Consider the following 24,096-nt stretch of genomic DNA (forward strand, 5'->3'; position numbering starts at 1 on the left):
TTCATTCTCCGTTTGGAGATATGCCCCAATCTCTTATGCCATAATGTAGCTGAATTCTCATTGGTTAATTTTCTCTTTACTCCTCTAGTATTCAAATGTAGAGATTCATAAATGAAACAATTGTATCAATTAAATATAGATTATCATAGTGCATTAAAGAATCAGAACTAACCAATTTTGAATCATGAAACAATTCAAACTTTTCATTTTCAAATGAACAAAAATAATTAAATTTGTCCAAAGTAGAAATAGAAATCAAATTCCGTCGAATAGACGGTACAACAAATGTCTCATTAATATCCAAATAAAATTCGATCTTTAATAATAATCTAAAACCCCCTATTGCCTCAACTTGAATATTTTGCCATTGTCCACGTAGATATATATTTCATTATCAGTAGGATTTCGGTAATTCATACAACTCTACATAGACACACCAATGTGAGTTATTGTACCTGAATTTAACCACCATATGTGTCTAGGTACCGAAGTTAAATTAGACTCAGAACAAATAAAATTAAGAAGCATATCTTTTTTAGCACGCCAAGCGTGATAGTTGGTGCAATACTTCTTTCTATACCCTTCAGGTTCACAGAAGAAACAACTATTCTTTTCCTGATCAACTGATTTTTTTTGTTGTTTCTTTTGTAGTGCCGTACCGGCAGTCTCTTTATCATTTTTTTTCTTAAGTCCCTTACTTTTATTATTAATGGTTGAGACCAAATGAGCACTCTCTGTCTGATCTTATTTTAACCATTCCTCTTCTTCTACACAATATGAGATGAGTTTATTTAGAAACAAAATCTTCTTTTGACAGTTGTAACTCATCTTAAACTGATTAAACTGTATAGAAAGAAATATTAAAATCAAATACACTAGTAACTCTTCAAAGAGTACCAATTTAAGTACATTTAATTTTGAAACAAGATGATACATTTTCATGATGTACTTTTTGATATTATCTTTATCACTTTATTTCATTGAAAGTAGACGGGTCAAGAGCATACTAATTTCAGTCTTTTCGTTTTTGACAAATCTTTTTTCAATGTCCTAAAGGAACTTTTTAGCGGTTACTGTCGTTTCTGATATTATTTTTCAGAATGCTTCTGGAGCAGCCTTTTTAATGATCATCGGATACAAGCGATTTGATCTCTCCCACCTTTCCTTATTCCTTTTTTCATCAGAGGTACTCTGATCTGTAAGAGGTGGGGGAAAATCATCCCTTAATGCAAGGTCAAGATTCATTACTCCAAATGCTATCAAGAGCTTTTCTTTCCAAAACTTGAAATTTGTGCCATTCAACATAGGAATATTATTAATATTGGTAGTAATATTCACAAGATCATTCGCAACTGAACAGAAAATATAAAATAATTAAAAACAAGCGCACTCAAACCAAAATAATAATGAATTTAAATAATGGTAGTCCCATCTCAAGATACTGGTATTCCATTAATATTTTGTCTTTGGACAAAATATTAACTTCTAAGTGATATCTTGGCGCAGTAAGAAAACACTGACAATAATAACATGTCAAAAAATAAATTTTTCTTTGGGCCAATTTATAATTTACATGTACAAAAAAATTGAATAATTATCACGTGTTTATTACTACAAGTGTACATGCAATCTTATTAAATATTGACCTTCCTTTAGACCGATCAATATTCACAAAATCACAAGTACTCAACTAGTTATATTCTACAATGAATTAATTTTTGTAATAGAGATCACTTTTGCGGCATATTATTTCAATTAATTTATTCCAAAATATATATAATCATACAAATATTCAAATTTAAAATTATACAAATTAAATAAAAATTTTGATCAAATTCAACTCTGGTCAAAATGTGATCAAACATGATCAAATCAGTCAAATCCGGTTAAACCAGTCAAATTGGATCAAAACTTATTGGACCTAAAGTTCCTGTCCATAATTTGACCCAAATTTGTTATTTAAACCCAAAATTTTCTTGAAATCCATAAATATCTTTTAAAACTATATATTTAGTGAACCAAACATATGAATTTTTGTAAGGCTTAAATGTCATGTTTATCTTTATTAGGGTTTACTCAAATTAGAGAAACCCTAATTTTCTTTTTTCTGGATTCATGAAAATATACATATTAGTTTTATTACATAAGAAAACAACTCAAATAATTCAAGTATTAACCAAATTAATTTATAAAAAAAGTTGGTACACTAAAATATCAATGAATCATGGCTAAAGTTTGATTACCAAGGAGCCCACTTGAATATCATATCAATTCATGTGTAAGAACCCGTGGAGCCCACTAGATTCAAGTGTTGACCGAATTCATGAATCATATGATGCAATTGAATTGTACCAAAGCATAAAGATAACATTATGAATGAAATCATAGGGCGTGCCATTAAAACAATAATTGTTTATCACAGCAATTCATGCCATCTGCAAGCAAGACTTCCAAAAATAAACACCAAAGCTGAAACATGAAATCTGAAACACGAAGCCGTATCATGAAACAATCATTGAACTTGACAAAAAACCACGGAACAAAGACTTTCAGCCGTGCAAACGAAACCTAAATTAATCATAACTCTTAAAAAAATTATGAATTACTAAATTCAAATTATTTCTCAATAATCAACCATATCTACCTCTGATATCACTTGTTCGGCTGGTAATTTATATTAACCTTTGATGAAAGTCATCACCTATTAAAGTCCAAATTTATATGGCGATTATTAAGAAATAAATTAACCGTAAAATTACGGAAGCGTACCTGAATTCATGTTGACAAATTGGCACTTGAATCCTTGAAGATTTTGGGGCGGTCTTCCAAATCAACACGTATTTACTAATCCTTGAGAGAACCCTTTAATTTCTCTCTGGTATCTTTCCTGACGATGGAATATCAGGGAAGAGCTATTTTGTGGTATTAGAAAATACGATAATAAAAATACGTATGATTTGGGGACCACAACCCTATTTATAAATAACATTCATGTTACCTTTTGAATTCCTATTTCAATCCATCATAGAAATAATAAATACCCTTAAATCTCTACACATTAAAGACCCACACCCTATTAGATACATTAAATCCAAACCATATTTGATCACTTTAATTGAATTTGACAGTATACAACATATAATCATTCACATATAAGTCCAACGTTGGATTAAAGATCCAACATTATTTTCATGCAATGAAGGACTTTGCATCCACAATATTGCATCATGTAGGGAAGTCATGATGATTTGCATTTCACCCTTTACAAGTATCACAGGACATTCTACAACATGCAAACCCACGTCGTATTTAGCAAGCTCCTAGGAATGTTCACAGAGGTCAGCATAGCGGTGGATGACATCGTAGAGTCTGATCACCAGAACCCACCATCCAAACTGGATTCGATAGAGGGTCATAGGCAACTGAGCACCATATCGACGCATCTGCTCTAGTCACACCTCAAACCAAAGTCATACAACTGTATAGTACATCCATTGGGCATTCTAGATCCTCAATGACTTTTTTAGAATTTACGTCTGATGGGACTTTCATCATGACACTTTTGGACAACATACAAGAGGTACAAATGAAGATTAGAGCATCGAAAATCAAGAAGTTACACTGGAGTCACAGATTACTCAAGTCAATAGAGTAATGCCAGACCAACCATGTCGAGCATAAAGAATATGTAAACTCAAACGATGTGGTACTCATGAAAAACTTGGAGAACACTGATGACATACAAGTTATGTAGTATGGTTACATAAATTAGCTAAATTAGAATGGTACATTTTCGTGGCATTTTTCATTTATATTCTTCTTTAATTCATCAAATGCTAGCAGAATAACTCAATCCTACATGTTTTATTTCTTATTTCATATGGGTACTCTTTCATACAAAACCAAAAAACTTTCACAAAATTACAAAGAAATGCTCTGTTCCCATGAAAAAATATATATAAAAGAGGATAAAACACACTAACCTCTTCAGATGTTCATACAAAAACTTAGGTTCATTCCCTCATCATTTCAAATAACATAAACCTACTATTTATTTTATCCTTTACCTTTCTTATTCAAAATTTTTGTATTGAACATAAGAAAACAAACTTTTAATACTCTCCTAGAAGAAAGTTAAAAAAGATAATTTTATTCATGAAAAGTGAATAACATATTAATAATTTCATTTTAATCTTTTATTTTGATCTATGAAAGTAAAGAAGTATTTCTTTACAAAAATGTATTAAAATAAAATGAGATCTGTCCAACCGTATAATTATTAAATCTCTTACCATCTGAGTGGCATACATGTGTAGTTATTTTTATGCCAAGGATTATTTTGAATACAAATTTTTTGGGAGCTCGTATTTGCTAACTGTGAACTCATGTGAGTTTTAAAAATAAAAAATATTTAATTTCTTTGCTAACAAATATTTTAGAGTAATATTTCTTTGGGAGTTCACTTTTTGTAAATGTGAGTGCCAAAATAAAAAGGATTGCAAGCTCCAATTTTTAAATAAAGTTCTCATAGAGTTCGCATTTATCAAATGCCTGCATTTAGTAAATGCGAGCTCCAGAATAAAAAAATATTTTTTAAATAAAAATTTCTTAGAGCTCACATTTACAGAATGCATGTTCAAAATTCAAATGATTTTTAAATTATTTTTTGGAGGCTCGCATTTTCTAAATGCAATCTCAATAACAAAAAACATTTTTGAAAATAAAATTTTACTAGAGCTTGCATTTATCAAATGTAAGTTCTATGGAGTAAATATTATTAAAATCTAATTTCCCGGGAGCTCGCATTTAAATGCAAGCTCTAAAATAAAAATTATTTTTCTCAATAAAATTTTTTCGGAGCTCGCATTATTAAAAAATATTTTTAAAATCTAATTTCCTAGTAAATGCGAGCTATGAAATAAAAGTATTTTCTCAATAAAATTTTTTTGGAGCTCGCATTTAATAAATAATTTTTCTCAATAAATGTGAGCTCTATGAAAAAAATAATTTTTAAAATCTAATTTCCTAAGAGCTCATATTTACTAAATGGGATCTCTAGAATAAATTTTTTTTTTCCGATCTCGCATAATTTTTTCAAGTTTTCAATCTCTGGAACGATTGCGAGCTCCAATACAAAAAAAATATTTTTTAAGGCCATTTCTAAATGTGAACATCAGTAGTCGGAATTCCACTCCAAAATTATCCCTTTAGCACAATTTTTTTTGAAATTTATCACAAAATTGGAAATTTCTACTATTAACTGTAGGTAGGAGTATTTTGGGTTTGGGGTGACCAGTATATGAGTTTCATCTTGTGGTCCTTTGCAATTAATGTTCAACAGTCATACTTTACAATCTACACTATTACATAATTTTCTACATCTATTTGTGTTAATTTTTTGCCAAAATAATCTTCTGTTCGTCAAATATTCCCAAACTAATGCAATTAAAAAATTTATTCCCTTTCTAGAGTATATATTGCAATGTACACGTTCAGAATGAGCAAAGTAATCCAAAATCTTATATTTTCCTTTTTTGATGAGGATCCCTCCCCATTACATTAATCATTCTACTTCTACTCTTATTCTTTTAATTTTTAATGAATGAATAACAAAGACGATTGGTTTTTTCTCAGAACCAAATGGCTATTCTTTCAAAGATCAATAGTCGACAAGCTTTGGCTCTTATATTATATTGTCAAGATGAAATTCTTATTCTAGTAATTATTGTTTGTGAATGCAAGAGATTTTTCTTCACTTCTTTTCATTTTTGACATGAAATTTTTGTTATGTCAAATTCAACTTTGATCACTTTTTTGTCCAGAATTTATGTGCACGTGTTCTAATTTAAAATATTGCAAAATACTGAAATGAATAAAATCAGAACTTTATCATAAATATAATTACAAATAAAGAAAGAAAGGACTTGCAATATAATAGTTAAGAAGAATTCTAAGAAACAAAATGGTAGTAGAAAACAATAGTACCATTGTTGGTAGATTGGATATTTCAAACAAAATTTTCGCACATGGTCATTTTCCTTTAGTTTTGAAATCTACGTGGCAATAAATAGATTAACACAAGAATAGAATTTGAAACAATATTAGTTTGGGATTATTTTTTGAGAATATTTACTACTAGATTAAAGATTTCCTTTCCTGTTAGTTTGCATGACAATAAGGATAACTAGGTGACAATAATAATATCATTATGGGAATAAAATTTGAAAGTGAATAACATTGGGAATATTTTTAAGAAATAGAGTTTTTTTGGTGGAAAAATCATATTTCTACATCATGTAACAAAATCATTGATGGCTTTTGTCAATTTACAGTATCGGTCAATATACAGTATCAAAGAAACTTGCAGACAAATCAATTTATAACCAATCTGGCGCTTTACAGTGAGATACCGCAGTACTAAAGTTCACACTCCTTAATGTTAAATTCAAGTTTGAACAAATTCTAATATTAAACCGTAGTATTATGCTATTGTAGACATCACATCCCTCCATTCTAAATTCACATCTTATATAAAATTTAACATTAGCAATATAAGTCATCAATACTAATGATACAATCATCAATCTAGTACGGATTGAGAAAGGAAAGGCGTGAATTTATTCTCTTCCTTAATTATATTCATTATATTTGATTAATATTAAAGTGGTATTCAAGGTTTAATCTTGCATAAAACGATGATACCCCTTTAATACATGTAGACAACATAAAATTACCATTTAATTTTAAAAGTTTTCCTTTCTTTTCTTGTTGACATTGACATTGGTTTTCGGAAGGACTTGAAAAATGACAAGGTCTGTCATTAGGAAATTTAAGTGACAGAGACTATTTGTATTTAAAGAATCACTTTCATAAAATATTTTTTTGGTGTCCTCGAGATGCCAATGGATAGGGTTTCCTAGCAGTGTCTTCTCTCCTTTGTACAATTTACTTTTTCTCTACTCAATAGTCTCACCACAATTTCTCATGCATTTCTCCCGTTTTCCTTTACCACTCCCTTTAAATTCTCATAATTTTGAAGTGTTTCCATCATTTTCGTAGTTTCACATCGCCAAAATAGTTTTGCCTTTTATAAGTGTTTCCGTCATGTTCGTAGTTCACATCGTTAAAATAGTTTTGCCTTTAGAAGGTATTTAAGTGCAATTGTCAGAAACATTGAGGGAGGCATATGAAATTATCCCAATGATTAAAGACAGTCATGCAGAGACAAAGTTGTGCAATTAAGAATCAGAAGAAAAGATGAAAGCTTTGTAGTAATTATCACTATTCAGAGGCTTTAGATGTTGATGAACCAAAGACACCAGTTTCAACTTCGGTTATCTCATCAGGCCTGATGGTTCTACCCTTGAGGAAATTGTAGTACCAGTCTGCAGAGAGCTTTCGGTATCTTCTCAATTGCTTGTCATCCAAATCCACGTAGTACAGGCCACTACCTCTCTCATAGCCACCGAATAACTCTAGACCATCTAAGAAAGACCACTGGAAGTACCCTTTTGTGTTTGACCCATTTCTTCATCAATTGTTTCAAGATGAAAGACCAGAACAAGTCAAAAAGGTTGACATCTAAGAGTCATTTCAGAAATACGTGTAATGATACTATAAACTTATGCGGTAGAGTCTGAAACATTAGATTAAACAGAACATGCCTTGCTGCATAGCTTTAATGACCATTTTTTGCAGAATAAGTTTTAAAATAGTTGTTGAAGAACATAAAGATTAAACCAAGGGGAGATATGTGAAAATTCACTCGTGATAATAGCAGTAACACATAAGTGGACATGCTTACTTTATAGCCTCAAGCAAGGTCCCGATATATGAATGCAGATATTTCACCCTTGGTATGTCGTATAGTGTTCCATTACGCTCAGTTCTTTGACCTGTCAAAAACAGTCATGCAACGAGATTCTAAAACTTTGTGCGATTGTATTGAACAAGAAAACAGAAAAAAGAGACATGATCTAGATAAAGGTGCAAAGATTTTCCGGTAATTACTATTCCGGATGAAATATACAATCGCAGCAGTGTCCAACAGCCAAAAAATTTGCGCAAGTACAAAAAAGCATCCCTACTAATTAAGCTCAAATGGTTACGCTTGCTTTTTTGGTGACTGAACCTTACTTATAAAGGTACAATCATGCATATATATTCCGTGATGGGGAACAAATCCCAGAGTAAACGATAATTCTCTAGCAATATATTCTTAATGGTGGTTTCATTAGGTTGGCAGATTTTGGTCAAAATGGTTTGTCTTGATTTATCTTTCTTGGTAAAATAATACATGTAGTGCCAATTATGTCTATGAGTTGAACATTTTGCAGAATCAGTCATTAGTACTGAAACATTTAAGACAAAATGATTACAAAGGTACAGGTTGCCACATCCAAGCCAAGGTAGAGAGAAAGAGTCAGTGAAAGAACCATTTTCGTGGATATAAGTAGGTGGATTGCCATAAGCTGTCTTGAGATACTCCAGAATTCCAGATAGACTGGATGATGGATCATCATTCTGTGCCAGCAGGATGGTTATCAACCACGACAGAAAATGATGAACACAAAATCATGAAATTAAATTATCAGCACCGACCTGATTTTGTGGTGCATCTTCTGGTTCAACTAAAGTAGCAGAAAACAGATTCACCAATTAGTATAATTCAATCACAAAATCTATGGGGAAACAAAAGCCATCATAGAGATACAGACTATTGAAAAAGAAGAAGCACAAAGAAAACTGAAATGAAACCAAGCTTGTGCACAAGTTCTCAGAGATCTGACAAATAGAGCTTTACAAAAGGATGTGAGTAGTTGATTCAGTCAGCAAGGAATGAGTACAGTCGAAACTCAGAATAGATGGGGACACGTACGGAAGAAGCTTGCTGCCGTATCAGCAGTTATGTCCCTGACATTCATCTCAAAGCTGCTAGGATTGTCCTTGACATAGACTAAGTTATAATGGTTTAGCCCTATAAAGTCAAATGCGCCCTTAATTAGCTTAGACTCACGTGGAGTAAGAACTGGTATCTTTGAACCAGCATTCTTCTTTACGATGTCCGGATAGTCTCCAAACACCATTGGATGCATAAACCTGCAGTCGAATTGTGGATAAACGATAAAAGCAAGCTTATCTTTTGCTCAAGCTCCAAAGGGAAGAAAGCATCTTGCTACTTGCTAGAGATGATGAAATGCATAATGAAGGCATTTATCCGCCTAAGGTTCATAACTCACCAACCAATATAAAAATCAATGACTCTTTGAGTTGCAGTTACATCTTCTGTAGCATTAGAATATGGAGAAAACCAATAAGAATAGATGTTTAGTCCCACAAAACCATGTTGAACAGCCTGCACAGAGCGTATTATTTCAGTTATTTGACGTATTCGACAAGATGCTTCCGAGATATGAACATTAAAAAGAATCCACTAATAAAAAGCTTAAAGAGAAAGATCAATTTCTTGTTATCCTATTCCTTTTTAGCAGATAGAAGGTAAGAACTCAATTGATCAGGGTGCATTATACTACAAACATTGGCAGGAGAAGCAGCAGCCCTATCACTAAATTGTCTTTCCATTCCCAGACCTATTAAGCTGCCCATTTTTCCAGTCCTTATTGGTATTTGGTCTCTATTGCAAAGCTATTCTTCTATTCTTCCAGTTAAATCAAGTCCCAGGAGCCCCGGCAACCAATCGCTGTTTCTATGAAACGAATGCAAACAGACTGAATATTGATATTCCACCTTCATAAAAAACATGAGTTTCTTGATTGAAATCGAAGAGTTGATAGACATGTTTAGAAACAGAACTCTTCCAACGTGAATGACTAGACAAGGCTCAGTTTATAGCAAAAATGAGTCCAATAACAATTAGACAAGTATCCCAGTATTCACATATATGGACACCTAAAGCCACTACTATGTGCTATAAGAAGAAGTATAAATGGGCACAAGTAAAAGATACTTGTACAAATTGATATTGTAAATTTGACACAACTAATGTACACGGGCAAAATTCCATGTGCAACCCTAGTTAGCATTTGCTTAAGATTCCAATGATCCAAAGGATCAATAAGATGGTGGTTCAAAAGGGTTGGAATAATCCCAGTTAACACCAGCGACTAACAGTAGTTACTAAACATAGTGCCGCCTCTTTAGATGCAGAGAGTGTTTATGGTTGAACTTTGGATTTATCAAAAACCAAGAATCTAATAGGGCCAATAGGACAAAATCATATTTCCATAGTTGTTCTAGCACTATCAAGATACTGAATGCCAGATCATGTGGGAAAATTATGGAATAAAATACCATAGTTATACCTTATACTTTTTGTAGTATAGTTTCACGGCAGATGAATGTGCCAGCAACATGTTATGACCAGCAATATATGGCTCAGTTACAGAATCACCCTCGGTACACATCTGTCCAAATGGAAAAGAGCAGCGCCATGGGGGTGTTAGTCCATTATCATAACCACCTATGGCAAATACGTTGCCCTCATTTATGGTAGTCCAATACAAAACCCTGTCACCAAATTCTTTGAAGCACACATCGGCATAGGCAGTAAAGTCTTTCCTGCAGTCACAAACTTTTTAGTGTTTTGTATTTAATCCCATAACAAGCACAAAACAAGCTTAAATGTGCATGGATCAATTTAACAAATAACGAATGCTTACACTATTTGCCGACTAAACCATCCCCCATATTCATCTTCAAGAACTTGTGGGGTATCAAGGTGAAGCAGTGTGACATGTGGTTGAATTCCTGTGTGAAATCCAGAGAGTTGAAACGTAAAACATAAGATGATAAGAAACTCCGATAGATTGTCAACAGCATTTTGGCTACGTCCTTGTAAGATAAAGATTTGACATTATCATCTCATGTGCGCAAGAGTTCACAAAAAGCAGATTTTGCAAATGTAGTTATCACTCAGGAAGAAATACTGTTTCAGCACTTGATGTGGAAGAATTAGACATTCTCAAGTGCGTTAACCCTGCTATGCCTTAAAGAAGAGGAACATAATAAACTTACCACGTTTGAGGAGTTCATTAATGAGATTGTTGTAATATTCTAAGCCTTTGGGGTTGACATGGCCTCTTCCATCTGAAAAGAGAAATTAGAAAACTATGGGAAGGAAGAAATAAGATGTGCAATGATCATGTATAGGTAGTACAACAGAAGTAAACATACTAGGAATAAGTCTTGACCAGGAAACAGAGAATCTGTAAGCCTCCAAACTCGTGTCTACCATGTGTTGAACATCTTCCTGAAACAGATAAATTTCCTGAAGTGAACTGCATAGTAATGTTAACAAGATGAAGCTTGATTCTATCATTTGCTAACGACAAACATCATGGTAATTGTAAGAAGATTCAAATAGCAACCCACTGAGATCCACATAACCAACAATGTGATCTCTCTCAACCAGAAAATACTTCAAGCGGCTGCCTACTGGAGCAGAATTCAGTACTATTGCAGAATTGTCAGAGGTACTTATGCATGTAATCAGGAATTGCCCCAGGCAGTGAACACTTAGCCTGATAATTAATAGTTATGATAGTGGCTGCAGGTTTTTTGTTTTTCTTAATGAGTTTGTCTTTGGTTGTATGGACGTAATGTGAAGCTATGCTGCTGCTAAGTGTTTCATTGCTTCTCAGCGAAACAACTGTCATGATGGCCTAAAAGATTGTTAGAAAAAAGTTTGCAGTTATAGTAATACATAAAAAATTGAGATTCAGATGCTTCATGTGCTTGAGATGCTATTAAGATAGAAGATTAGTTTTTACCAAGAAAGTCATAAAGGTGAGGGCTACTTCAGATTTCTGTTTTTGGTTTTGGTAGGAAGAGGGGGAAGTAAGAGAGATCAGATTTGATTCATAACTCTGTTACGATTAGCAATTACTTTTGGTATATATGTAGCATAAAATTATACCTCGTTTTCTCAGGTGTAAGTGTTACAGTCTGCTGCTAATTGGAAAGTTTTAAATAGCTTAACTTGAAGCTTCTATGACTCGACTACTTGCTACTAGAAAAACGACTTTCGTAGGTGCCAATTACTATCCACTGCTTCAGAAAATCAATTGACTAGATTACAATTTCCAGGCAGGCTAACAAACACCTAATCCTTATTAAGTCTCACATTTTGGGGGATTAGATGCCATAGCAATTGGTCTTGAGACAATGTAGAAACTGACACAGTCAAGGATGTGGATGCTAACAAAATAAGTAGACATACTAGCAATAAATGTGTGCTCAACAATAGAGCATTTTCGATCTCCACCTAGCAAAAATCATTTTAGAAGATAATAATTAATAGCCATTAACTGTCTCCAGCAAAATTGAACCACAATTTGGGAACAATATCAGGTAAACTTAGATTTGCAATTGAAGTTGCAATGTCATCACTAGGCCAAAAAGCGTAAAACTGGACCTAAATGTTCACCTTGTATTTGTGGTATTGATCACATGCTATGTCTCCAGAGGCTCCTTTAGAAAACCCTAAACATATTCAAGAATAAAGCCTCGGTTACAAATTCAGGAAAAAACAAAAGCTTTCTAATTAGTAAAGTGTCCACTATGCACTCCTTAATGCCCTTCTACACCCTTTAATGCTTCAACCAGGGCTACAAAGAATCAAGCCGCTGACGAGCCGACTCAGTCAAAGCTCGACTCGAGTTCGTTCAACATCAAGTTGGAGTCAACTTCGAGTTCGAACTCAAGCACAAAGAAACTCAACTTATTAGTTTGCAAGCCGACTCGATTATATGTGTGTGTGTAAATCTTTTCTGCACTGACAGTGTATACATTTACGGGTTTAGAGTTGGGACCAAGTGGTTACCAGTGGAAGGTGCTACCGCTGGACTATTCACGCGGGAACAGATTTTGTCATTATATAGATACATCAACGTTTTTACCAAAAATAAAAATATACATAAACTTTAAAATATGTTTAATACTTCATAAAGAAAAAATTTGCCAACAGGAGAGCTTTTTTTTTTTTTTTTTTGTCAAACAACTCAACTCTATTTGTACTTGCAACTTAACAGTAAAAGCATAGCCAAATTACCTAGTTTTTGGTGCTAAAATTACAATGAAATCATGTGACTGACATCCCACAATTCATTATCAGTTGAGTAAATAGAGGATCCTCCATATACTCCTTAACGGAGAGACTCAATTGCGAATGGGTGAACTAAAATGTCAATGGTTTGAAAGCAATTATTCAAAATACGTAGATGAAATTTGATCTAAAAGGTTGATTTTTGCACGTACCATGAGAGAAGGGGAGAGCAATATCATGCATTCGAATTGCATTTTCTGGGAAAGTTTTTTACTATAATATTTTTTGCTATGTGATCTATGTGAAATGGAAAAGTATTTGAGAAACGTGCTTAAGGAAAGTTTCAAAAAGTTCTTCTAAATAATAGGATAAAAAAAAATTGGAATCCAAACGACCACCTACCATATGGACATTCCACGACTTTTGATACACTCCATGAGGATTTACAAGAATGAGATGTTAGAAATTCACTTACAACAGAATACATCTTATGCCTCCACATAAATCAACTTCATCATGCCCATAATGCAACTTTTTTCTGAATACAAATGTAGCAGAACAAGCAACAAAGAAAGCAATACATAAATCAACTAAATAGTCATTGCGCTACCCATCTTACGCCTCCACATAAATCAACTTCACCATACCAATAGTGCAGCTGTTTCTAAACACAAAAATATACCAGAACAATCAACAAAGAAAGCAGTACATTCTGCTAATTGTCATTACACTACCCATTTTTCCTTAGCAACATTAAGAAGTTCAAGCAATCTTCGGTGCAGTGAGTTGAAGGGAATCTAGAGAGTCACATAACTTGGATGCTGCAAAACACAAACATGTAAAGAAATGACAGTGTCAGAGCAGAAAGTGGCGTCAACAGTTTTTGTACTCCTGGTGACTCAAGCCTCAGCTATTGGTTATACTGGTAGTGTCACCAAAAACCTGGCCACAAAAGCAAAATTCAGTTGCCCAATTAGATCATCATAACACTCTTTGTTTGTCATTCCAGTCACATAAAAACATATTATGCATTTCCATTCTTGACAACCATATTTGACAATTTGGTCATTGCAAGAAAGAGGATCAAGGTTAGTTGCAGCTCTTTTACAACAGAGGTTCCAAGTCCAAAATCCTGAACACAACCCAAGGTGCCTGCTTCTGGTTATATAGTCAAATTTGAATGGTTAATTTGAGCCTCCCCCTTCTTGACCTACAGATGAAGTTCATAAACACCTATGTACATAGTCAATCTCAACAAGCACTTTAATTTACTTAACTTTTTTGGTGGACCAACTATAGCAAGCATGTAAAAGCTACAGCCTCACAAGAATTGACTATGCACCGGTAGTCAAGAGACACATTCCATCATCTTATGACAGGCTCAGTTGTCACCACCCCATCCTTCCTTTTTCTCCCTCTATAGAGGTCGATAAACAGGAAAAAAGGTATAGTGCTACAAACCTAAACAAATCCAACATCCCAAATCACGAACTTCAAAGATATTGAAATGCAAAGGAATAAAAAGCTTGCAACCAGCTCTCCCTCAAATCACCATCAATGTTCATCATCACAAAGACATCTGACACTGTCTGATGCATATAACATGTACGATGTATCCACTGACGTATAAAGTCCATCAGAAAAGCATGATCAAATTTAGTGTTCAACTAGCATGTGGAACTTGCTAAATTGCCTCAGGCAAGTGACTTTCTGCATTTATTGTTTGCCTTCCATATCTCTAATAATATTCTTTCACGTCAAGAAGTTTTGGAAGTTACTTTTCCAAGTTAGTTAAAGACACTTTTGATCTACAATAACCTAGGGTTTAGCTCCTACAAAGTATTAGGTTAAAGATTAATTAAGTAGGAACATAGTATCACCAGCTCATTCGGTCGCTCATTCTTTTCATTTTGTTGCTCTTCTCCCACATCATTTTCATCTTTCATTTAATTTAAAATTCTTCACCATGTTACCGTTTGTCATAACATGAAAAGTTCACTTGTTTCGGAGGAGGTCCAAATAATTTGTATGCTTTTGAAACAAAATTCCTTCTCTTTTTCTTTTAATAGAATTGTCAGCTATACATGGTACAAACCATCTGCTTTGATACATATGACTTTATTTCATATTCAAAAACTATGAGAGTACTTCAATAGAAATTATATTTAACCCTTTATGATTCAACCCAACAATATAGCTTAGCTGCCATTACATAAGGAAAGAAAAAGGAAAACATATGAACTCAAACTTCTCAGTTCATCAACAAAGTGACAAACTAATTTATTTCTGCATGTAAGCCTAGCCATATTCAGATCATTAATCCAAACAATAGAAATTGGCAGGTTGGTCCTAGTCACAAGGGCAAAAAATATAGTGCCACCAAATTCTCTCTTCTCAATCTCCTTGTCAGGCCACCATTAGATTCCCTCTTACAGTTATGCAGCAAAGGGTTAGAAAGAATAATGTCCTCAAATTCATCCTTAGAGCATATAATTCTAAGTAAGAGTTTCATGTCAGTACCAAGTTTTACAACTTATAGATGCAGGTGAAGCTTCACAAGGATATGAAAACCATAAAAACCCAACAACTGATTAGATATTTCTTTTGCGAATGATGACTATTACTAAACAATCCACAACATACTAAATAAATAAATACAAAACAAGATAACTCTCTTTGAGTACTTTTCCTGGGACCACTGGGAATTAGGGAGGGAGGACCAAGACCACAACATGGAAGTTATCGAGGTGGTTATGCACCCACCAAGCAGTGACCTCAAGGACAATCAAACACGTACAAGAAAGGATCTATGCAGTGATTGTTTGGAATTTAAAGGAACCTGCCTCCTGCTATTTTAATTACATGATGCATCTCAGTGAGAGATTTGATGCAAGTTAAGTTAGGTAATGAAGAAGAGAATGAAAGCAATGCACAACACAGAGGATGGAGCTTTTATTAGTGTTGGGGGAAGGGGGGAGGGGAGGGGAGGAGAAGACAATTTCAAAGGGCAAGAAAAATTTAGAGATAAAAGGAGGTCCCCAGTCCACAGAGACCTGCACAGGGGAGATGAGGAGTGGAGACAGTGGTCCCCCTTAATGCTAACCCAGAAAAGACAAATGCTGAAAAAGGAAATGACAGGATATCAAATAAGAATACACCTTATACTTCAGATAAAATCTTTCTTTATCAACTGCAGAAGATTTTATAGTTTAGTCCATAGAAGTCAATTGTAATAAAAGAAATAAAAAAGTGTCAAAGCTAAAGAAAGTAGTAAAAGAAATTGCCGAATGGGTCTCCTGTATCATGAGAACTACTAACTTATACCTCAGAGCTTCAAGTTTGCAATAAAGGAACCAAAAGGTACCTATTTCGTAAGAATTGCTTTATGAGCTTTGTATGAAAGAATCACATTCCATATTAGAGCAATAAAGTTAGCAGCAAGGACCTGCAACAAGCAACATATAAAGGGACTGTAAGCGCCATTAAAAGAACAGTCCTTTCTGTTGATGAGTACAAGATCAACTACTAAGTTTACAAAATATCAGATCTTCTGAAACGATAAATTGTATCAAGAATGGCACCTATCATAGAAAATTTAAATAAACCAAAATGAAAGAAGAATAAGGAAAAATAAGATATACATGTCTATCACCTAGGCTAACCTTAAAAGGAAATTCATTCATCAAGTACATGCTAGTTTTCATTTTGCTTAGAAAATGGACAAGAATGCTGGTAATTTATGTGGTAGACCTTAATGTAAAGCATTTTTCAAAAGATTAACTTTGTTTTGATTTTATGTAAAGGAAGTAATTAATTTATCATGTTTATATACAATTACTTAATTATCCAATGGGCTGTTGTCCATCTCGCAAAAGCACACATCAGGTAGAAAATAATCCATCGGATAAATTTCATTTGTCAAAGTAGGATACAAACTCATACTTTCTTTAACTAATTTGAAATCAAGCAGAACTTTATGATCAAACATGGAAGATTCACCAATCATATTTGAGCATCAGTACTTGAAAATGGAATTTTGATTGTTGAAAGAACATGGAAAGGGCTATGCTTCATTCTATAGTTATAAGAGGCTGGCTTATGTCCCTTCAATAAATGATTTTACATCATCTTAGGTTCCCATCGTAAACGATGCAAAGTTTGAAGCTTTTCAATCCTCCAATTACAAGCCAGAGTCTGATTGGGTGAGGTCAGAAAATTCTGTTATTAAATTAAGATATACAACTAATATAATGAAGAAACAATTAGTAATTGTTTCCAATCTATCACACACTTCAAAGACCTTATCATACTATCATTCCCTCAAGGAATTTCAGAATCTCTTGCAATTACTCGTGCACTCACAAGCTGTAACTGGCTTAGCATAGCACTCGAGAAGACTAAGCAGTATGTCTCTCAGACTATCACTACAAAGATTTGACCTCACAAAATTCATTTATCGCTTGCTTTTAGTTAAGCTACTTGCAACAAATAATGCTCCCACAGTATCTAGATGACAGTAGTTTCCCGACAGGGCCTGCCAAAGACTATACTGGTTTTTTTTTTTTTATTTTGTAAATAAAAGGTGCTAATAACAACAAATTCCTATTCCATGAGTACTTCAAACACCAACAACAATAGTGGCCATGTTCTCGCCATATTCTCTCAAAATCTAAAATTTTTCTACTTTTCTCTTCAAACCAATAAGTTTTGAAGTCTTCATGATATTCATGCAATGTATAACTGGAACAATCATTCTGTAACAATGGAATAACTGTAAACGTCAGGTTTAAGTATTCTTTCATAATACACCAACATTAGCAGACAAAATGTTCTCTCGTGAACAGGCACAAAGCAATCCTATTTCAGTGAAAGTTAAATTCAGCAAATATTGAGATAGATGATGAACTTTAAACCTGAAATTGCTGTGGTACAAATCGGAAGTTAAGGAACTGAAAAGGAATCCATAATTGCCAATTGGCCACAACCGCAGAGAACCATTCCTACAATGTGAGATAAAGAATATAACCAAAACCAGCCAAGGGTTAAGTTCCTCCTATGCATGCCAGGAATCATGTTATTAATGTGACAAGGCATGGTGATCCTCAGAAAACCCCAAGAAGAAAAAAGGAAGATGATGAAGATACAATTACTGATAATACCTGCTCAAGCTTAGGAATTACTTGTGATGGCCTTCCCTCCAGTGTTACCAATGTAGATAAGAAAAATCCAATGAAAATGGGAGAGAAAAGAAACTGCAATACACAAGCTTTGTGAGACAAAAGATTGATGAGGTAAAAGTATTGCCATCAAATGATAGCTTAAACATGCCATCACATGGATCCTGCAAAACTCAATTAATCACCTGATCAAGAAAAAGGCGCAAGAAAGCGCCAGATGATCCAGGAATTGTGACCAATTTGCTCAAGTACAGGTACCTAATTGTATCACATGAGGCATTAACAAGACAATTAAGGGAGTAATATGAGAGTCACTTTAAATAACCAACTCATTTTACTGAATGTGATTGAAATAGTGAACTAAGGAAATGCCTCAGCATGTCATTGACTGAGAAACAAGTTACTTTTTAGTAGCCAATTAACAAAACCAAAAGAGTAAATCGGCTAGGGAAACAGATATATGGCAGCACACTACAATGACCTCTTATTTCTATTAGATTATCATGGTCCTAAATAGATTTTAGAAATCCACCAAGCTATTTCAGTATAGTTTCATAGACATGTTTCCTGTCCATAGAGCCATGGTAGACACAGATACAAGGACTTGACTCTCAAAAAGAGGAAGTAATTTAGTTTATTGAGCTGAATAAAAACTTTAGTCTGGTCAATGCCAGTTACCCAAGTACATCTCTTTCCCTTTTTACTACAGATATCATTACCAAAAATTTCCAGCACTTTCAGAAAGGCAAAATAGCAGGGCAGCAATAACATGCAAGTTCAAACAGATCTGAGAATTATAGTTCAAAACATTGACACTTTTCAGATGTGATTAAAAAGAGAATCTGAAGGCAATACCAGAAGTGCAAGGTTGGACCCACCAAAACCAGCCCCAACAATGTGAACAGAAATGTCCTCTTCCAGTCTAGTGAAGGTACTTGTTCAATTACAAGCTGAGGCATGAATGCACAAGCAGCACTTTAGCAAATCAAAAACTGGCCACCAATTGGCATAAAAAGATACACAATAATCTGGTTTTAATGGCTAGAACAAATTTAAGAAAATTCACCACCAGATGCAATAATTTTCTATTTCTTTATAAAATATGGTCAAGATGAATCTATAGCCCAGTCTTGTTTTCATAGCATAAGCAAGAAAATCTTTATGACATCCATGACAAGATGCGACAAAATTATAGACAAAACTTGCCAAAAAAAGTTGGACATATGCAGAGCACTAGGACATACCCCACTGATAGCTCACATCCTATTCATGCAAGTCCAAAGTGATGCATACTTCAACCTTGTGCCTTCAAAAGGATATTGTGCACTAGTGCTTTTCATGCAGAGTGTTGAGACCTTATTTGAATGTTCCTTGAACTAAGCTTTTAATTAAGAGCTTAAATTTCCTTCCAAGGTCCAAACCTAAGGGAGCTAATTGTTATTTGACTACTAAAGCTTGTTTAGATAATTCCATTACTTGTATGACTAGGATTGTTCTATTTCTACTAAATGGCAAATCTGATTTAAGATATTATTTCAGGGGAAAAGTAACATCAACTGATCCCAAAAGCAACAAATACATTCATTAATAAAGGGTACAAAGCACATTGTACAAGGAGGATTTTGGCAGCAAGCATTCAGTTTGGATCTGGTGTGTGAAACCATCTCTTCTGAGGAGTGACCCATGCATCAAGGTAGGTTTGATTCCTAAGTTGCCAAATTTTTCTTCTCACCACAAAGTTTGTAACCCCCTTGATCCAAATATCAAATTCGCAATCTTACAACTGTGAAATAGAAAGGTAGTATTCACTTTCCAATTGACTGGGCAACCATCTCTCACAATGGAGGTGATACCTTAATTTTATGAGCTACAATTCCTAATAAACCCTAGATTTAACTCCTTGGTTACCCAACTTCTTCTTGCCAAGAGTTCATATTTTTGTTGACCCAACACTCTGTCTCTCATCTTGGTGCTACTAAAGTATGAAATTAACTATTAATCTCAAGCAGAATCTCCAGATCATAGCTTGATACAGCCTACACCCATCATGCACATTTCGTCTTTCCATCAATATAACAAAAATGATGGCAAGTTTGATCTTGGTCCAATTAGCAGCCAAATGAAATCACCAGTTTGATTGTTTGGAGCCTATCTAATTCCAAATATTGCTTCTGCACTACATTAACAATATATAAATATTGTCTTACTGCTCCTAAAAAGTGCAAGAGTATCTTCTCACCACAAAGTTTGTAACCCCCTTGATCCAAATATCAAATTCGCAATCTTACAACTGTGAAATAGAAAGGTAGTATTCACTTTCCAATTGACTGGGCAACCATCTCTCACAATGGAGGTGATACCTTAATTTTATGAGCTACAATTCCTAATAAACCCTAGATTTAACTCCTTGGTTACCCAACTTCTTCTTGCCAAGAGTTCATATTTTTGTTGACCCAACACTCTGTCTCTCATCTTGGTGCTACTAAAGTATGAAATTAACTATTAATCTCAAGCAGAATCTCCAGATCATAGCTTGATACAGCCTACACCCATCATGCACATTTCGTCTTTCCATCAATATAACAAAAATGATGGCAAGTTTGATCTTGGTCCAATTAGCAGCCAAATGAAATCACCAGTTTGATTGTTTGGAGCCTATCTAATTCCAAATATTGCTTCTGCACTACATTAACAATATATAAATATTGTCTTACTGCTCCTAAAAAGTGCAAGAGTATCTTCTATGAATGGTACTTATTGCTCATTACTGTGTTCATGTCCAAAAGTTAGAGAAAGCTAGATTTCTCTAGCTCACCAGATCATCAACTAAAAGAAAAGTTCCTCTTACAGAAATTCGACAGCTGGTGGCAATCACCCATTGCATTAGCACAAGAAACTAGATATATACCAGCCCAGCCCCTTCCACCCTGAATCTCTTGCCAGAACCACCCCCAAAAAAATCAAGAAAGCAAAGACAGTATTCATATCTCAGAGTACATCACAGAAATTAATTTTGTCAGCTTAAATGATTGCAGGAGTATTTCCTAATTCTATATAACAAGACCCAAAAAAAAGTGACAACAATAACAATGCCTACAATGGGATAGTTATCAGTTATTTCTCCCATCAAGAAAAACATTGTAACATAATGCCCTGCAATAGAAGACATATAAGTATATTCTTTCATAAACTCAAACATTATACATAGGAGCCCACTTTTCAAGCAGGAAAAGATTTCTCAAAGCTCTTTCACCATTCTGATCAGCATCTCCTTTTACAGAGCAATGATTATTGTCTTAATATTATCATAATTACATAACCTCATCTAACATTAGAAGTTGTCATTAGGAAGCACCACCTCTCCTTCACCAAAATTGACCACTTCCAACATCAACAAAGTAATAATGGTCAACACGAATTTAAATACAGAGAGTTAGAAACCATATTTCTGGAAATCTCAACTGTTTGTTTCAAGTAGAAACTATATATCAATACAGGGCAGATTAAGGAGTTCACCTGGCAGGTTAAATCTCCAATGAAAGTCAAAAATGCAGATGTCACAGCTTTTGTCCACACAGGATATTTTTCAAGAAGTGACAAGTACCTGATATAGAGATTGAATGCTAGTTAAAATGGCAAGTCAAGGATAATTTTCAAGAACAGAAAAGATAAGAGAACAAACATCAACCCAAAACCGTGAAAAGAAAAAAGAATTTGTAATTAGACCAGAACAAATTCAATTTCACTACATATTCGGGGAATCAGATGAATTCCCTTTAAGAATCACATCATTTTTTATGATTGATGCTGCACTTCAGTTACATAACTCCAGAGATTGCATCAATGTGAATATATTAGCACATTATAGATTGTTACAGTTCCCATATAGATGATGTTAGCTTGCAGAAATTTTTTATGATTGATTGAACTTCTAAAAAGATTGTTGAGAAAATGCCAGTGCTTGTGCGTATAATCATGGGAGGCACCGCAACCTTTCAGAAAAAAGGGTAAACATATACTCATTAAGTACTCATTTGCCTTCAAAATATGATGCCCAAAGGTAAATACTATCACCCCAGCAAAATCACATCAAATTGTCCAACAACCCCTAGAATCCAATTGTTTAACTATTCTTTTTTTCCGTTGTTTATAAGCCACAACTGAATCCAAGATTGGATGAGCAATAAGCAGTGTTATGATGCAGCTAACTTGCACTGCAGAGTCAGGAAAGTAAAGCATAAAACTGGGATTACTGTGAAAAAGCAGCCAATTCTCATAGTCCAACAATTATAAGACCTACTAATATCTCAAGTTATCTCCTTTCCACTAAACATTACCACATGTAAATCATCCGCCAAAACACAAACAGCACATTTCATGCTAGTGTTTTGTATGTCTGAAGCAAAAATAAAGCAAAACAACGATACAAAGGGATTACTAAAAATTTGAAATTTAAAAAAAAAAAAAAAAAAGGAGCAACATTTTAAAGTAAAAATAAAAATAAAAAGACTTCACAGTTGCCGTTAAATAAAATAGAAAGTAAACAAGAAAACGAAAAAAAAAAAAAAAAAAACAAAGAAGGATTCTACCATAACAGAAACGACCAGTTTTTGCCACTACCACTACCTCCGGCAGCACCACTACCACCGTCACCAGAATTTCCGCCACCTGAACCACTATTCCCACTACCTCCCCCGCCAGAGCCACCATCAGATACAACAAAGAGGCGAAAATGATCAGAACCCAGTTGTCTAAAACCAATTTTAGAGTGACCCAATTCTTTATACACAGGAGTCGAGGTTAAAGAAATTGAGTGATAGCAGCTTCTGAAGCTGAAGCCCCTACTCCTTATAGAAGTGGAGCAAGGTGGAATTTTGGGGGCACTACTGAAATGTGAAGTGGGTTTGCGAGAAAACTGTACATAACGATACAGCAAGGGAGATTTGCGAACTAGTTTGGCTGGGCTTGAAGCCATTGTTGCTTGAGTTTGGATTGGAGTTTTGCAAAGGCTAAAGGTTTAGAAACTGGATAGCCGGAGGAAATCTGTCTAAATCAATGTTTTATGATTCTTTTTGCCCTTTATGTCAGTCAGCAATTTTTACAATACTCCTACTGGTAAGCTAACCTGTCAACGGGGTACCCAATTGGGTCAACAAAATCTATAGGGACCGAACCACCAGACCACCCATCTTGGAGAAGCCACGTATTAGTGGCAAGTGATGAAAGACGAGTGTGCTAATTGAATTATCCATTTGAATTTGGAGAAATCATGTATTAATGACTAGTGATGGGAGGCAAAAGACACTATCCAAAGAAGGTCCAATTGAGTCACCAGTTTGAATTTAGAGATCTAAGGAAGGCTCAATTGGGTTACTCATTTGGATTTGGAGAAATTACGCATCGATTGGATCACCCGTTTGGATTTGGAGAAATTACATATTAGTGACAAGTGACGGAAGGTAACAGATGCACCACATACGTGCATTGAATTTGAAGAAACCACATATTAATGGCTAGTAATGGAAGGCAAGAGGTGCCACCCAAAAAGAGGGTCCAATTGAGTCACCTGTTGTAATTTGAAAATCTAAGGAAGACCCAATTGGATTACTCATTTGGATTTGGAGAAATTACGCACCGGTTGGGTCACCCATTTGGATTTGAAAAAATTACATATTAGTGACAAGTGATGGAAGGTAACAGATGCACCACATACGTGCATTGAATTTGAAGAAACTACATATTAATGGCTAGTAATGGAAGGCAAGAGGTGCCACCCAAAGAGGGTCCAATTAAGTCACCTGCTGTAATTTGAAAATCTAAGGAAGGCCCAATTGGATTACTCATTTGGATTTGGAG

General features: G+C 34.4%; 2 protein-coding genes across 9 annotated transcripts; both read right to left on the bottom strand.

Annotated features, from left to right (window-relative positions):
* Positions 1 to 7,161: 7,161 nt before the first annotated feature.
* Positions 7,162 to 13,287, bottom strand: LOC113727210 (beta-glucosidase 11). Of its 3 annotated transcripts, none has more exons than XM_072075766.1 (11): positions 12,446 to 13,287; positions 11,194 to 11,269; positions 11,035 to 11,106; positions 10,680 to 10,767; positions 10,323 to 10,578; positions 9,240 to 9,355; positions 9,017 to 9,099; positions 8,602 to 8,630; positions 8,436 to 8,523; positions 7,805 to 7,895; positions 7,162 to 7,528 (listed from the first exon to the last, which is right to left on the bottom strand). In XM_072075766.1, exons 2-11 carry the CDS (start codon positions 11,252 to 11,254, stop codon positions 7,282 to 7,284), a joined length of 1,131 nt encoding a protein of 376 aa, XP_071931867.1. In that variant the 5' UTR covers positions 11,255 to 11,269; positions 12,446 to 13,287; the 3' UTR covers positions 7,162 to 7,281. The 3 variants fall into 3 exon arrangements, 2 of the variants coding, with proteins under 2 accessions (XP_071931867.1, XP_027107037.1); XM_027251236.2 differs by having other exon boundaries at positions 8,879 to 9,099; XR_011839350.1 differs by lacking the exons at positions 7,162 to 7,528; positions 7,805 to 7,895 and having other exon boundaries at positions 8,438 to 8,523; positions 8,804 to 9,099.
* Positions 13,288 to 13,564: 277 nt separating this feature from the next.
* Positions 13,565 to 23,518, bottom strand: LOC113727211 (protein SYM1). 6 transcript variants are annotated; one of them, XR_011839351.1, is made up of 9 exons: positions 22,830 to 23,515; positions 21,757 to 21,844; positions 19,096 to 19,190; positions 18,426 to 18,498; positions 18,223 to 18,315; positions 17,977 to 18,063; positions 16,428 to 16,508; positions 16,117 to 16,182; positions 13,565 to 13,884 (listed from the first exon to the last, which is right to left on the bottom strand). XR_011839351.1 is itself a non-coding variant. In XM_027251239.2 (8 exons), the coding sequence occupies exons 1-7, from the start codon at positions 23,213 to 23,215 to the stop codon at positions 16,428 to 16,430; spliced, it is 903 nt and encodes a 300-aa protein (XP_027107040.1). In that variant the 5' UTR covers positions 23,216 to 23,518; the 3' UTR covers positions 13,565 to 14,005; positions 16,388 to 16,427. The 6 variants fall into 6 exon arrangements, 4 of the variants coding, with proteins under 4 accessions (XP_027107040.1, XP_071931869.1, XP_027107038.1 ...); XR_003457725.2 differs by having other exon boundaries at positions 13,565 to 14,005; XM_027251239.2 differs by lacking the exon at positions 16,117 to 16,182 and having other exon boundaries at positions 13,565 to 14,005; positions 16,388 to 16,508; positions 22,830 to 23,518.
* Positions 23,519 to 24,096: the final 578 nt, after the last annotated feature.

This window comes from Coffea arabica, chromosome 2c (assembly GCF_036785885.1).
Source record: "Coffea arabica cultivar ET-39 chromosome 2c, Coffea Arabica ET-39 HiFi, whole genome shotgun sequence".
In the NCBI taxonomy this organism is placed as follows: Eukaryota; Viridiplantae; Streptophyta; class Magnoliopsida; order Gentianales; family Rubiaceae; genus Coffea; species Coffea arabica.

Bases quoted from the DNA above. Each gene is read 5' to 3' on its own strand.
- LOC113727211 (XM_027251239.2), bottom strand. From the start codon at position 23,215: ATGGCTTCAAGCCCAGCCAAACTAGTTCGCAAATCTCCCTTGCTGTAT. The intron at 19,191-21,756 runs GTGAACTCCTTA...TTCATGCCTCAG, and splicing joins TTGGAGATTTAACCTGCCAG to CTTGTAATTGAACAAGTACC. The intron at 18,064-18,222 runs GTATTATCAGTA...CTCACATTGTAG, and splicing joins TAATTCCTAAGCTTGAGCAG to GAATGGTTCTCTGCGGTTGT.
- LOC113727210 (XM_027251236.2), bottom strand. From the start codon at position 11,254: ATGGTAGACACGAGTTTGGAGGCTTACAGATTCTCTGTTTCCTGGTCA. The intron at 7,896-8,435 runs GTTCTTTCACTG...TGTTTTTGACAG, and splicing joins TACTTATATCCACGAAAATG to GTCAAAGAACTGAGCGTAAT. The intron at 7,529-7,804 runs GTAAGCATGTCC...CAATTGATGAAG, and splicing joins ACCTTGCTTGAGGCTATAAA to AAATGGGTCAAACACAAAAG.